Source organism: Lissotriton vulgaris, chromosome 8 (genome assembly GCF_964263255.1).
Source record: "Lissotriton vulgaris chromosome 8, aLisVul1.2, whole genome shotgun sequence".
NCBI lineage: Eukaryota > Metazoa > Chordata > Amphibia > Caudata > Salamandridae > Lissotriton > Lissotriton vulgaris.
Window position 1 is genome coordinate 480,814,881 of NC_141696.1, and position 14,949 is coordinate 480,829,829.

Consider the following 14,949-nt stretch of genomic DNA (forward strand, 5'->3'; position numbering starts at 1 on the left):
GTGAAAAAACGAATAAGGTGTATAAACTAATTCGGATGGTATAGTTGTGGATTAATTAAAAACATGCGAGTTGAGAGTTCAGGTGAAAAAGTGAGAATGACATATTTTGCAGTGTTAAATATTTTCAAGTGCTTTGCAGCAGGCACGTTATCTCTTTGCTGTTTTCAGACAAGTCAAAGATGTGACTGGACTGTACACAGATCTCGCCAGCAGGTGCACTAATCCCTATGGGTATTTCACTTCGAGTACTGGATGGAACTAACATGACGAGTACACAGTGTTCTCTTTAGCAGATGCCTTAATCCCACTTAATGTTTTAAAATGCATTGTGTGTCACCAACTAAGTAACCCAGCGTAGAATTACTATCATATTTGTTTGTAGAGTTACACAAATATTGTTGTTGCTAAACACTGCTTATTCAAGCTTTCGTTTGGTAGTTTCTTACTGAAGGATGCCAGCAATCTATGCTTTTGGCTATTTTAGGTGCTCCCATTTCTGAAAGTTTAACTTAACGTAAAATTCAACTTAATTTGGCATCATGGGGGCTATAAGTATATGAAAATGGGTAATAAATTCAATGTTGTTCCGAAATGCGGAGGCTCCAAGGTAGGTCTTTTCCAGGGGACCCAAACATTCTTAAGTTAGCATGTTCTGCAGCAACTGCTTTATCAGGAACTAAAGGTGGCTTGAAAAAGTCAAGAAAACCATTCGAATTCACATCAAAATGATGCTTGTTGATTTGGGATTCTTTTCTGGATCTTTTTAGACCAACATGAAGATGTAGGACAACGAACTTATGCAAAAACTGTTTATTTACACATTTATTACAATACACTCAACAATGTATGGTATCGCTGTATCAATACAACTAACCTCAATTTAAGTGACAATTATATAAAAATACTCAAATAGTTTAATAAAAAGATAAAAATACAGTAGCAAAATGAAACAAATGATTTACATGGTGGTATAACTTTCTATTGGTTGGTGGACTTTGTGCAGCCCAAGTTGAAAAGTATGGAATTGAGGTTTATGATGAGAAACGCCTGGTCCTGGCTTGCTGTCCTCTGCATTTCTTGAAGCGTTAAGTGAATTGTGTGGAGCTCAAACAACTTCTTATTGCTCCTGGAAAGGAATAAAGAACAAAAGTTGATGGATTCATGGGTTGGAAGAAATTGCTTTTCTATTCTCTAACTTTTTTACTCATGGGATCACTGATAACACTGCAAAAAAAAGCAATTAATCCAACAGACAACAGAAATAAAGGCTGAGTGAGTTGTGATGGTATTTATAAGCACAGCAACATATGCTAGGCTGCTTCTTGGTCCTAGGACTGCAGAGTTGCAAGACAGTGGGGGCGTCTGACTGAAGAACAATAGTTACTTACCTGTGGTTCTCCAGTATTGGTGTCTTTCATAGATTTACATGCCTGAATCATTCCCCGTCGTCGGAGTGAGAGTCCCACGGTACATAAAAAAGCAATAAAATGCCACAATAACATAGGAAAAAAACAGTAATTCCCAACCAGGAAGTAAAGTAGCCATATCTGCAGGAGAAAAAACTTCCACACTCATGACTATCCTAGTCATTTTGTATAGTCCAAACTACAGCCAATCAGGCGACAGCACCCACCAGAAGGTTCTTCCCAGAAGTTCAGGCTCTCAGATTTTCTCGCAAGGAGTTATGGTAAACCAATGTAGCCTAAGAGCCTCTGAGGGGAGGTGGGCGGGTTGCATGTGAATCTATGAAAGACACCAATACTGGAGAACCACAGATTACAGGTAAGTAACTATTGTTCTTCTCCAGTATTAGGGGTGTCTTTCATAGATTCACATGCCTGAATCAGAGTAGAAAGCAGTACATATCCGTGCTTGGCAGACGCTAATGGAGCATAAGCTTGTCAATATTAGAAGCACATAACAATGTAATATGTAAAAGAACATCAGTAAAAGCATAGTAAAACGCAATCACTTGATCATGTGCATAACAGAAACATAACAAGCGTCTGACAGCAGGAATGGGATACAGAGGCTCACCTTAGATGAAAAGATTTCGTAGAACTGCTCGACCCACTGAAGCATTGGTCACGCTGGCTGCATCCAAACAATAGTGTTTGGTGAAAGTATGGCGACTGGCCCAATGTTGCCGCTCTGCAGATGTACTGAAGAGGAACTCCAGCAAATAAGGCCATAGAAGAAGACACTGCTCTTGTAGATTGCGCTCTAGGAGCTGCTTGCAGAGGTCTTCCTGCTTGTGCGTGACAAAATGCAATAGCTGCAGATATCCATCTTGCAATTGTTTGTTTAGACACTGCCTGTCCCTTACGAATTGTCCCATAAGTGACAAATAGTTGATCAGACCTGCGCAATGTAGATGTTCTTTGCAAATAGAATTTTAGACATCTTTTAATGTCCAGGGTATGCAATGCCCTTCCGCAGGTGACTGAGGGTTAGGAAAAAATGTCTTTAAAACCACTGGTTCATACAGATGGAAATCCAAAGGTACTTTTGGAATGAATTTCGGATTGGTGCGGAGCACCACAGAGTCATTTGTGAACGGTAAGAGAGGATGAAGAACAGTAAAAGCCTGGATATCGCTGACTCTCCTAGAGGAGGTTAGGGCCAATAGAAGTGACACCTTCCACGTAAGAAAATTCAGATCTGCTCTGTGGATGGGTTCGAATGGGTGTCGCATGAGCTGTGCCAACACTACATTGAGATGCCACGATGGAGGTGGACGACGTACCGGAGGGAACAAACTAAAAAGGCCTTTAAAGAATTGCTGTATAATCCTCGCAGAGTAAAGAGAATTGGTCCCATCTTGTCGATATCTTGAAATCGCTGCCAGGAAAACTTTTAGGGTAGCATGAGATAATCCTGTTCGAGCCAGATGTAGGAAAAAAGGCAGGATCTCCTCTGGTTTAGCTGAAAAGGGGTGAATTCCAGCTGAACGACACGAGACAAAAAAAATCGTTTCCATTTAAGACTGTACATCTTTATGGTAGCAGGTGCCCTTGCCTTGGCCAGAACTTCCTTGCAATCCGCAGGGATGTTTAGATGGGCAACCTCACGGTACTCAGGCGCCAGGCCGCTAATTTCAGCGATGTTGGATCCGGATGGTAAACCTGGCTGTCCTGAATGGAGAGTACATCCGGAATTGGACTCAACTGGATCGGTTTGCACTCCGATAGGAGAAGGAGCTCTGTGAACCAGTACTGGCGAGGCCATCTGGGAGCAATTAGAATCAGCCAACATGGCTCCTTCTTCATCTTCCGCAGGACTCTGGGAACTAGCGGAATTGGTGGAAAAGCGTACGCCTATGTCAGAGACCAGTCGATCGAAAACGCATTTCCCTGAGAGTCCTTGTGGGGATGCCAGTTTGCGAAGAATCAGCATTTGCTGTTGGTCTTGGTTGCAAAGAGGTCTAGGTCTGGATGACCCCATAGTTGAAAGATCCGATCCACGGTCTGCTGATGAAGTTCCCACTCGTGAGTGGATACGGTTGTCCTGCTGAGTGCGTCTGCCAAGACGTTCTCCGTTCTAGGAACATGCACCGCTTGAAGATTGATGTTGTGTTGTATTGACCATGTCCATAGCCTTTGGGCTTCCTGAGAAAGGAGAAGAGATCTTGTTCCTCCCTGCTTGTTTACGTAATGCATGCTCGTTGTGTTGTCTGTGCGTACCAACACATTGGAATCCTGGATGATTGCACGAAATGCCTTGAGCGCAAGGAAAATGGCTCTCAGTTTTAGTCGGTTGATGTGCCAACGCCTTTGTTGAGGGTTCCACTTGCCGCTGATAGTTAGGCACTGAAGATAAGCTCCCCAGCCTTCGAGAGATGCATCCGTGGTGATTGTTAAGCTTGGCGCATCCTGGAGGAAAGTGCAACCTTGCTGCAGATGTTTTCTTTGCGTCCACCAGAGGAGGGACCTCCGAATGTCAGGTGTGATCTGGATGAGATCCTCGAAAGAGCAGGAAACCTGTAGCCATTGTAAGCTCAGTTCTTTCTGCAGAGGCCTCATCCTGAGTCGGCAATTTGGTATTAATGGAATGCAAGACGATACCATCCCCAGAAAAGACTTGTACTGTCGAACTGAAACTGACTTTTCTGAAAGTAGATTTCCGGTCATATTTCGTATCTTGACTTGTCTCTCGTCCGAGACGAAGGCTTGGAGCAACTGGGTGTCTAAGGTTGCTCCCAGGAAAGCCCGTCTTTGTGATGGTATCAACTGGGATTTGCTGAAGTTGATGGAGAGACCCAGGGACTGAAAAAGGTTCAGACACCGTTGTAGATGATGGTCTGTCTCCTCGTAAGAACTGGCCTTGATAAGGCAGTCGTCCAAATATGGAAATATTTGAATCCCCTCCAGCCGGAGGTGAGCAGCCACTGGGGCTAAGACCTTTGTAAACACCCTTGGCGCCGAGCGTAGACCGAAGGGAAGTACTTTGAACTGGTAATCCCTGCCAGCCACTCTGAATCGCAGGAATTTTCTGTGGCGAGGTAAGATGGGGATATGGAAATATGCATCTTGGAGATCCAGGGTGGCCATGTAGTCTCCCGCTGCTAGAAGATGCAGTATTTCCTGAAGTGACAACATCCTGAATGTTAACTTTTTCAAATATTTGTTTAGGGCACGGCGATCCAGAATCGGACGCCATTCTCCGGACTTTTTCTTTATTAGGAAAAATCTGGAGTAAAATCCCATTACCCTCATTTTTTGAGGTACTCTCTCGATTGCTCCTTTCTGTAGCATCAAATTGATCTGGGCAAATAGCTCCTCCAGGTGAGCTGGAGGTGGGCCTTTTGGGGGGACATTCGGAGGAAAATGGTCGAATTCTAAGGCATGGCCCTTGGCTACAATATCCAGGACCCATCTGTCTGATGTTATCGATAGCCAATTTGAGTAAAACTTTGATATCTGTCAACCAACTTTTTCTCGAGAGTGGGGTAGTAGTGGTGGCAGGAGACGGGTCTCATTGGCGCTTATCCTTTCCGCGGTAGGTAGTTTTTCCCCTGTTCTGGGAATAATTTGTTCTCTTCTGGCCGTAGGTTTGATAGCGCTGGGTCTGGTAGCGCTGATTTCCTTGTCTGAGGGAGGATTGTTGTGTGTATCCACCTCTGTTGGAGAAAGACCCACGTCCTCTCGCTCCTCGAAAGGGCGGTTTGCGAAATTGAAGTGTACCCAAGGATTTCGCAGTTTCTGTATCTTTCTTTATTGTTTGTAGGGCTTCTTCAACTTGCGGGCCAAACAGAAATTCACCATCATAAGGCATATCCAATACCTTAGATTGTACCTCCTGACGGAAAGAAGTAGATCGTAGCCCCCCCTGCCTACACAAGACAGCAGCACCAGCTAGCTGCCGGAAACCAGTTGAGGAACGTCAACCGCCGAATCAATAATCTCCTCTGAGATTCTTTGTCCTTCCTGTAAGATCTTCTGCGCTTCAGATTTAGAAGGCTCAGAAAGGAGGTCTATGTACGGAGCTATGTCTGACCACATCTGCCGGTCATACCTGCCCAGGATGGCCAAAGAATTAGCAGCCCGGACTGTGGTAGCTGCCATCGTTGAAACGCGTTTCCCAATGGCATCCATGCGCCTGCCATCTCTGTCCGGTGGGGCTGCAACTGGAGATGAAGGGTTTCTAGCTCTCTTTTGCGCCGCTTGGATGATAACTGAGTCCAGTTTCGGTTGTCCTGTAATGCATGCAGGTGACTTTCCAGGTGCCTTGTATTTCTTGTCAAACCGTGGCAAGACCGGAGGAATGGATGCTGGAGTAGACATGACCTTTATACCTTCCTTCCAGATAAAGTCAATAATCGGTATGGATTTGACTTGTTTTCTTGGATGGTCTTTAAAGTCATAGAGAAAACATTCTTGCTCCGTTTGCCCCATATCAATATGGAAACGCTTAGTAGCCCCTTCCATCAAGAGGTGGAAACCACCCACGTCTACTGGTGGTGAATCCGAGGTAGCCTGAGGTGATGGAGAGGGAGTTTGCACCTGATATTCATCTCACTCCGACATATCATCTACTTCGCCTTCCTCTCTCCGGTCTTCTTCATCTGAAAGCTGTTGATCCTCAGGCTGAGTGGACTGCTGAGGTGGAGGAGACTTTAGAGGTCGAAAGTCTGGTATAGATGCTTCCGTAGCAGGTGTAGGAGGCACCAAACCTGTAGATTCTGATGGCGGGAACCGTCTGTAATAGTCATCCAACATGCATTGGAGGTTGGTGAGCAATGCGATCGGCACCTGCGTGGCAGGGACACCTGTTACAGGGGACGGCATATGTTCAGGTGACTGCTGATCATCCTGTTCATCCTCTTGATACTTGATATTTAACTCGGACGGACTAGTAGCTGTGCCAAAGGTTTCCCCAATGTCTGAGTCTTATTCACTGTGTTCAGAATCCAGGAGTTTATCAGGCACCTGCAGGGGTATCTTTTGTGGAGAGATATGCAGGGGTGAGAGCTCCAAGGTCGACCCACGTCTCTGAAGCAAAGATTGTTTCGGCGTCGAAAAATCGTAGAAAGTGACCAGACCTGCAAAGCGGTACAAGAGGATAGTTGCGGCGTCGACATTAGATCCACTGAAGGATTCGTTGCAGTGAATTTTGCTTTAGTCGAGGTTGTCGTTGACGTGGACAATGAAGGGTCCGTCAACGGTGTTGGTGTCTTCGGCGATATAGACTTCGTCGACGGGCCAGGCTTTGTCGACGGAACAGACTTCGTCGACGGAACAGACCTAGTCGACGGAACAGACCTCGTCGACGGGACGGTCTTCGTCGACGGGATGGACTTCGTCGACGGAATTACTTTCGTCGACGATGGTATCGTCGTCGACGATGGTATCGTCGTCGACGGAGTGGAACTCGTCGACGAGCCCGCCGACAGTAGCTTCTTCGCCGACGGAAGAGAGGGCGTCGACGAAGAGGTCGTCGACACTCTCGTCGACGGGATTTTCTTCAGAGGAGTCGACGAAGATGCGCCGACGACGGCAGAAGATGAAAGCTGCGCCGTCGATGAGAGAGGTCTGACAGAAATATAGACCATAGTAGGCGAAGAAGCCGCCGTCGACATGATCATATGAGGCTTAGGAGATGAAAATGTTACCGTTGACTTATACGTAGCGTCGATGGAGATCCTTGTCGACGAAGGAGTTGAAGATGGCGCCGTCGACGACAGTGGTGGAACCTGAGGCAAATTCTTCTCAGATGTCAGAGGCAATTTTCTGGAAGATTTCTTTAGGGGGTGCAGATGGTCCCTCCTTCTCTTGACTGGGGGAGTAGCCTTGAGAGTATTTATTTATTTATTTATTTTGAAAGTTTTATATAGCGCGAACAGGATCTTTGCAGATATCAGAGCGCTTTACACGGCTGGGAATGCCAGCAAGAGAGTGGGGTTACACATAAGTAGTACAGCACATCAATAATACAAGTATAACAGTTAAATGTGTGCATAGATAGTCAGTAGCATCAATAATACAGGTAAGATACATATTCATAGAATTCGAACAGCGAGTTAAATGTGTGCGTAGATAGTTAGTAGCGACAATAATTCAGGTGAAATACATAGTCGCGGTGTTACTCCAACTCAAAATGGCTCAAGGTGAAATACATAGTCATAGAGTTCGAACAAAGTAATACAGGTCAGAGTAGGGTCTTTCCAAATCCAAGCTAATAGGTCAAGTGTATTTGGCCATAAAAATAGCTTTTACTTCTTTCTTAAAAAGTGTGAAGGAGGAGATGAGCCTGGTTTCAGAAGGGAGTGAGTTCCAAATCCTGGGTGCCATTCCTGAGAAAGAGCGTTTATAGGTTTTTACCTTCCGGAATCTTCGAGGTTTTAGCAGAAGATTGTCTGTGCCTCTAGTGTTTCTAGAGCCGCCAGAGATTGACAGCTTCTGAGTGAGGTATCCGGGAGAGCTCAGATGTAGAGCCTTGTGTGTCATGCAGGTGATTTTCAGATGTATTCTGGCTTCAAAAGGCAGCCAGTCCAGCGTTTTCAGATCAGGTGTGATGTGAGAGTGTTTTTTTGATCCAGTGATGAGTCTGGCTGCAGCGTTTAGAGAGGCTCTTAGGGGTGCAGTGCTGGTTAACGGGAGACCGCAGAGGGCGGTGCTGCCGTATTCAATTCGCGGGATTACTAAAGCTTGTACTGCAGTTTGGAAGTCTTTGGCTGGTAGGAAGGGTTTAAGTTTCCTCAGTGTATTGATTTGGAAGTTCGCTCCCTTAGTGGCCTTGCTGATATGCTGCTGCATGTTAAGGTTGGAGTCGAGGGTTATGCCTAAAGATTTCGCTGAGTCCACTATGATGGGTTGGACATTGAGTGCCGTTAACTGTTTAAGCCAGGTTTGCGTGATGGGGATCTTCGCGGGAGGTGCGATCAGCAGGAATTCTGTTTTCAGAGCATTGAGTTTGAGATGATTATCAGCAAGCCAGGATTGGGTGCTTCTAATCGTAGAGTTCAGTAGTAAAATGTCGTTGGGGGATTGTAATTTGAGATATAGTTGGGTGTCATCTGCGTACATGTGAAAAAGTACATTGGATGCTTGAAGCAAGGTGGTGAGAGGTTCCATAACTAGGTTGAACAGGGTTGGTGATAGGGAAGATCCTTGGGGGACGCCTAACGACACAGGTATTGGAGAGGACATCAGGTTGTTACTCTTGAATTTCTGCGACCTGTTGTGTAAAAAGGAGGTGAACCACTTGAGAACAGTCCCAGAAAGACCCATTCTTGTGCTCAGAAGATCGAGTAACTTCTCATGTTTGACAGTGTCGAATGCCGAAGAGAGATCAAGCAGGATGAGGAGGCAGGTATCACCTTGATCTAGGATTTGAAGGGCGTCGTCAATTATGTGAGTCATAGCAGTTTCAGTGCTGTGTCCTGCCCGGAAGCCTGATTGATGCGGGTTGAGGAGATCAAACAGGTCGATATGTTTAGTCAGTTGTAGTTGAACGCATTTTTCCAATAATTTGGCGAGAGTGGGAATATTGGTAATGGGACGGTAGTTGTTTAGGTCGGAAGGGTCGGCAGTAGGTTTCTTTAGCAAAGGTGTGACTTGTCCAACTTTGAGGGAGTCAGGGATGGTTCCTTCTTGGAGCGAGCTGTTGATGATTTTAGTCCAGAGAGGAAGGAGCAGTGGGATGAAATCTTTGACAGCGTTAGCAGGGAGGGGATCCGTGAGGTGATTGGAAGGTTTCAAGGTGTTGAGCAGTTTGCCTATTTCTTCTTCGGAGTAGTTCTCAAAGGTTGACCATGTTGCATTGTTTTTAGGTTCGGTGGGTGTTATGCAGTTGAGTGTGTTGTGGAGTCTTGCGTCAGCACGGAGATCATTCTTTATGTTGTCAGTTTTTTGGGTAAAGAAAGTGGCGAAGTCTTCACAGGAGGGTGCTTCGTGCAAGGTACTGAGAGGTTGGGGTTGTTCCTTGGCTTGTGTTCTGATTAACTCAAAGAGTTTTCTAGGGCGATTTTTTGCTTGGTCGAGCTGGAGGCTGAAGAAGTTTGCTTTTGAGCGCTTTATTTTACTGAAGTAGGCGTTTCTCTTTTTCTTCAGGGTTTTCAGGTGTAGTGCAGAGGGAGCTGTCCTCCAGGTGCGCTCTGCCAATCTCATGGTTCGTCTATCTTCATTGAGACTCCCGTCGTACCATGGGTTGGAGATTTTAGCGGAGACTCTTTTTAGCTGCATGGGAGCAGCCTCATTAATTATTGAGGTCACGGCGCTAAGATAGTGGTCAGTCAGGGATTGGACATCTGTAACGCCAGTAGGGGGGAGTAGGAGGTCGCGACTGTTCGGGGGTAAGGATGATGGGTTGAGTTTTTTCAGGTCTCTTTTCCAGACTTTAGTTCTGGTGGGTTGAACCGAATTGTGTTTGACTTTTTCATTGATGTGGAATGTAACAATATGATGGTCTGACCAGTCACAGGGTTGAATAGTCTCAAGTTGAGTAGCGCCCTCTTTGGCGATGATAAGGTCGAGGATAGAGCCTTTCTCGTGGGTCGGGCTGTTACATAATTGTGTGAGGTCCAGTGCGCTGAGGAAGCTTTTAAGACTATTTACCACCGCATCGTTAAGATCGTTCCAATGGAGGTTGAAGTCACCCAGGTATATTTGGGTGAGCTGTCGTCCTGCGTTGGTTGAAATCAGGTCCATCATTTGTTGTGCGAAGATGAGGTGGTCTCTGGGAGGGTGGTAAATGCCATGGAGAGAGCATATTGGTTTGCCATCACTGATGATACCGAGGCAGATGTATTCGTAGGAAGTTGGGGAGGGTAGGGGCGGCACGGAAACTGTCAGAACAGAAAGGCTGTTCCTGTATATGCATGCGATTCCGCCACCTATCTTGCCAGACCTGTCAAGCCTAATGATGTGGTAGTTAGGGGGAACCAGAATGTCCATTATAGGTGTAGAGGATTCGGTTAACCAGGTTTCAGTCAGGATGATAAGGTCAAGGTCCAATCTTAGGATGAGATCAGCGATGGCGGAGGAGTGTTTAGAGGCCGATCTGCAGTTTAGGAGAGTGCATTTGAGACGGGGTGTGTCTGGAGAGGATGAGGGTACTAGAGAGAGGGGGACTTTTCTAAGGTTATTTGGGACAGATGTTCCGTTGTTGAGAGTGGAGGATCTACGGGGATTTGAGTGTATTGTGGGGATGGGGAAGTGCGAGGCAGTTGTGAGGTTTGGGGGAGCTTGGTCGTAGGAGCGGAGGAGGGAGAGGGTGTCGAGGTCCGAGAGAGGGTTGCATGTACGAAGGGGGCGGTTGTTGCGATTGTGGGCGGGGGTCGCGGTCCAGTGAGTGCGGCGGTTGTGCTTGTTGCGATTGTGGGCATGGATCGCGGTCCGGTGTGAGGGACGTGGCTTAGGAGCGTCGTCGGGACGGGAGGGTAGCAGGTCGAGAGGGGGGGTGGTGGTGCGTGAGGCGAATCTAGGGGGTGTGGTGAGCAACTCTTTGATGGTGTGCATGTCTTCCTTGATGGTGTGAATTTCTTCTTTGAGTTGTAGGAGGAAGGACATAATCTTGTCTAGCGTGGGATGAGTATTAGTGCTGAGGGTGGAAGTCATGGTTGGGTGGATGACCTGGGACTTAGCGTGCAGGTGAGGGGGAGGGTTAGTGTTCATGCAGGGCTCCGTGTTGTCGTCGTGCGGGTTGGTGTTAGGGAGAGAGGGTACGGGGTCGATGGGAGTGGATGAAGAATGGAGGAGGTTGGAGGCGTGGAGGCGGGGATTCAAGGCAGGCGGAGAGAGCGGGGTGGAAGTGGAGTGTATGATGGTGGTGAAAGGGGAGCCTGAAGGGAAGTGAGGGCTGAGAGTGGGGGGGGAGTTGAGGTTGGAGATGGTCCTGTCGTGGGGCGGGGGAGTTAAGATAGTAGATGAGGTGTGCTCTGCATGATTAGTTAGCGTGTGGAAGTGGGGGCTGAGAGAGGGGGGGACAGGGTGTGGGATTTGTCACTATGTGTGTCGATCTGGTGCTGAACTAGGTTAGAGGGGTTGTGGGCGGGGTCTATGGAGTCTATGGTGTCAGGGGGGAGAGGATGGGTGGGAGTATTATGAGAGGGGGTCACCGGGGTGGGAGTGTGGGGTCGGCTGGTGTGTGATGGGAGGTTATTTATGTCTGTGATTTCGGAGTGTGGGGTGGTTGCAGCAGGTGGGTGAGTGACTGGTGTGTTGGGGGAGGAGGTGAGGTGCATGTCGTTCTGGTGCTGAGCTAAGTAATAAGAGTTGTCGGTGGGGGCTGTGAGGTCTGGGGTGATAATACTGGAGGGGATGTGAGTGGAGGTCCGATGGTTGGAGAGGTTCTCTTTGAAAGTGGGGAACAGGTTGTCTAGTAGTTCCAGGTTCCTGTCTGTGGATTGAATTAGGACAATCCCGTTATTGTAGATAGTAATAGTGGTTCTGCCTAGGAAGAGTTGAGAAGGTGTGATGGAGAGAGTTAAGCAGTGAGCGGATTTCCTGGTGGTGGAGACAGTGAGTAGGGAGAGGAACGTTTCTCTCCATTGAGCTCTGCGTGAGGTGTGGAAGATGATATCGATGTTAAGGGATCCATTGACTGGTGAGAAGTAGGTGTCAACAAAGGGGATTTCAGGGTGAGACCTCAGGAAGTTTTGTTTAAAGCGTTTAGCGGCTTTTTTGGTGAGTGCGGATGGGTAGTTGATTTTATATGTGTGCTTGCCGATGGGCTCCATGCTGGGATGGCGGTATATGTGTAGGTGAGTGTGGCGGTAAAAGTGGGTGTGGGAGGGTAGAACAGTGCAGACAGTAGGTTACATGGTACACAAGTGACCTTAGTGAGTAACAAAAATAGCCAACATATAGGGGTAACAATCTGAGTAAAGCACTATGTCGACAGTAAATTACGTGGTACACGAATGCCACTATTGAGTAACAAGATAGTCAAAATAATAAAGATAAAGAGGTAGCAATCTGTGCCAACCAAAGATAAACAGTGTGAATGGGTGTAGATTACACAGTGTACACTAATGTAAGTAGAAGGCTTGTCAGACTCCTTAGATGGCAGTTGTTTCCTAGCCACCTTAGCCACAGGAGATGTTATCACCTCAGTCGCAGGCCTCTTCCTAGAGGTTAAAGTAGAACCAGAGGCAATACTACCTACCACAGACACAGGATTATCAGAATCCTTGAGCTTTTATAGCCACAAAAGCAGGCGACCCTCTCTGTCCCTGAGGGTTTTTTGAGGGAAGGTTCTACACATTGTACAGTCCTTGACTTGGTGATCAGGATAAAGGCAATATATGCACTTTTTGTGGGGATCCTCTTTAAAAAGCCGGAGCTTACCACAAGAGTCACATGCTCTAAATAAAGATTTCTTAGAAGACATTATTGAAAAGTAGAATCCAACTGGAATAAAGAGAAGAAACTGAGCAGAGCTTAGGGAGACTCCCTTCACACGACGTGCAGTAGAAAATCTGAGAGCCTGAGCTTCTGGGGAGAACCTTCTGGTGGGTGCTGTCGCCTGATTGGCTGTAGTTTGGACTATACAAAATGACTAGGATAGTCATGAGTGTGAAAGTTTTTTCTCCTGTAGCTTTGGCTACTTCACTTCCTGGTTGGGAATTACTGTTTTTTTCCTATGTTATTATGGCATTTTATTGCTTTTTCATGTACTGTGGGACTCCCACTCCGACGACAGGGAAAGATTCAGGCATGTGAATCTATGAAAGACACCCCTAATACTGGAGAACTGATATAATCTCAAACCTTTACAAAACCATGATAACCTGTTGCCGGACAGTTAAAGGAAGCTTGTTCCACAGCTGGAGGGTAAGAACAGGGAAGCCTGATCACCGAAACAAAAGCATCTTGAAAGGGGGCAGACAACAGAAAGAACAAACCAGAATGGAGGGCATGAGATCTAACATATTTGAGAACTTCCAACAGAACGTCTTGAGACCTGCCCTATGGAAACCTCAATTAGCCAGACACATAGCATTAAATTAAATGTATTGTAGAACCAGGAGCCAATGAAGTGAGCGGCCAAACTAGCTATGTTCAAAACAAGTCTGACTGCTATTTTCTGAAAAGGTTGTCACCTAAAAATGTGGCCTAATGTCAGAGTGGGTAGCCATACAAATTTGAGTTTTCATCTCCCGAGGTTCAAGGAAACAAAAATATAAAAACAAACTCCCATTATCTCTTCGGTACACTGGTAACTCTTGCGCTACATGACAAGTAAGCTTGGAATTTTTATAGTTTGAGTGTACTCTCTTTAAATCCAGTACCCACCCTTCTAGTGTCCCTAAGGTTCTTTCACTGCTTATTCTGGTCCTTGGGCACGGTAGAGTAGAAAATTAATAGTAATAATGCCAGGCCTTTCCCACAAGGCTCATGGGGACTGTTTGGACTGAAGGACTTATGCTGCACATCGAGAGCAAAATTGAAAAACCTTGGATTTCATTTAAACCGTAAGAGGTAGCGCAGCAACACAACCACAAATCTGGATATCTTGGATGGAGGTACAAAACTAGGCATCTTGATGACCTTTCATGCACATACAATCTCCCTACTTCACAGCTCTCGGGAGCTGAACATCTTGATCATATCCTGATGTAGGATCTCACTGAATCTGCACATACCTAAAATTGTACCTTCTAAGTCATGTTTTAGCTGTTAAGTTTCAAAAGGCAAATAGTCTGCCCTGAGGGTCCCATGGAACACGTTCTATGTTTACTAGATGTCAAAATATATGCATTCGCAAAAGACATCCCAGATAAACTTCTTGGGATCCTGAAAGTTGTGCAGGAGAATATTGTGAAAGACATAGGCCCTCATTACAAGCTGGTCATATTTATGATAGGCTGATACTCGGGTCTGAATTAAAGAATGTATGGGGACAACTGTAACGGATACATACTGCTTCCGTATGTGGTTGGTCCTAGTACTGACCTCCTTTTCAGTTTTGTCATCTGGTCATAGAGCGTCTCCTAAGCCTTCCAGGGGCTGTATTACACAAGGTGCCCGAGGGGCGCAAAGGGCTTTTGCGCCCGCTTTGCGCGTCCTGGTTGACTTTGATATTATAGAAGGGCCCGCAGGCGCTTGTTCACCCCCTTCTGTAATATCGATATCACTGGCGTACATAAATCGCCAGCGCCAGTCTGCCGCCTGCACTTTGAAAACACAGAGCGGCTTTAAAGCAGCCGCTCCGTTTTTCACAGGAATGCGCTTCCCCCAGGTCAGCACGATTTCACGGCTGCCCTGGGAGCAGAATATTCCTCAAAGTCATTATACAGAGTATTTTCCTTCATTGCGCTGGGCGCACCATTTTAAAGGTGCATCCAGGGCAATGAAGGCAAATGCGCTGCACGTATAATGTGGCCCGAGGAATGTATGGTATAATCAAGATGCTTCCTTAGATGATCAGCAGTCTGCATTTGCATTCTATCCTCGTGTTCCTTGAAGATCACTTTGAGTGATGTAACAATGTAACACATTTCTCACA

At 46.4% G+C, this 14,949-nt stretch overlaps 1 protein-coding gene across 1 annotated transcript in view; it reads right to left on the bottom strand.

The window, feature by feature from the left end:
• Positions 1 to 795: 795 nt before the first annotated feature.
• The window catches only part of CCDC138 (coiled-coil domain containing 138), a 278,286-nt gene continuing 264,132 nt past the window's right edge, over positions 796 to 14,949 (bottom strand). The window contains exon 15 of the mRNA XM_086934286.1: positions 796 to 1,126. Coding sequence (XP_086790412.1) covers positions 979 to 1,126 — 148 coding nt within the window. The 3' untranslated portion in view covers positions 796 to 978. The remainder of the gene's footprint in view (positions 1,127 to 14,949) is intronic.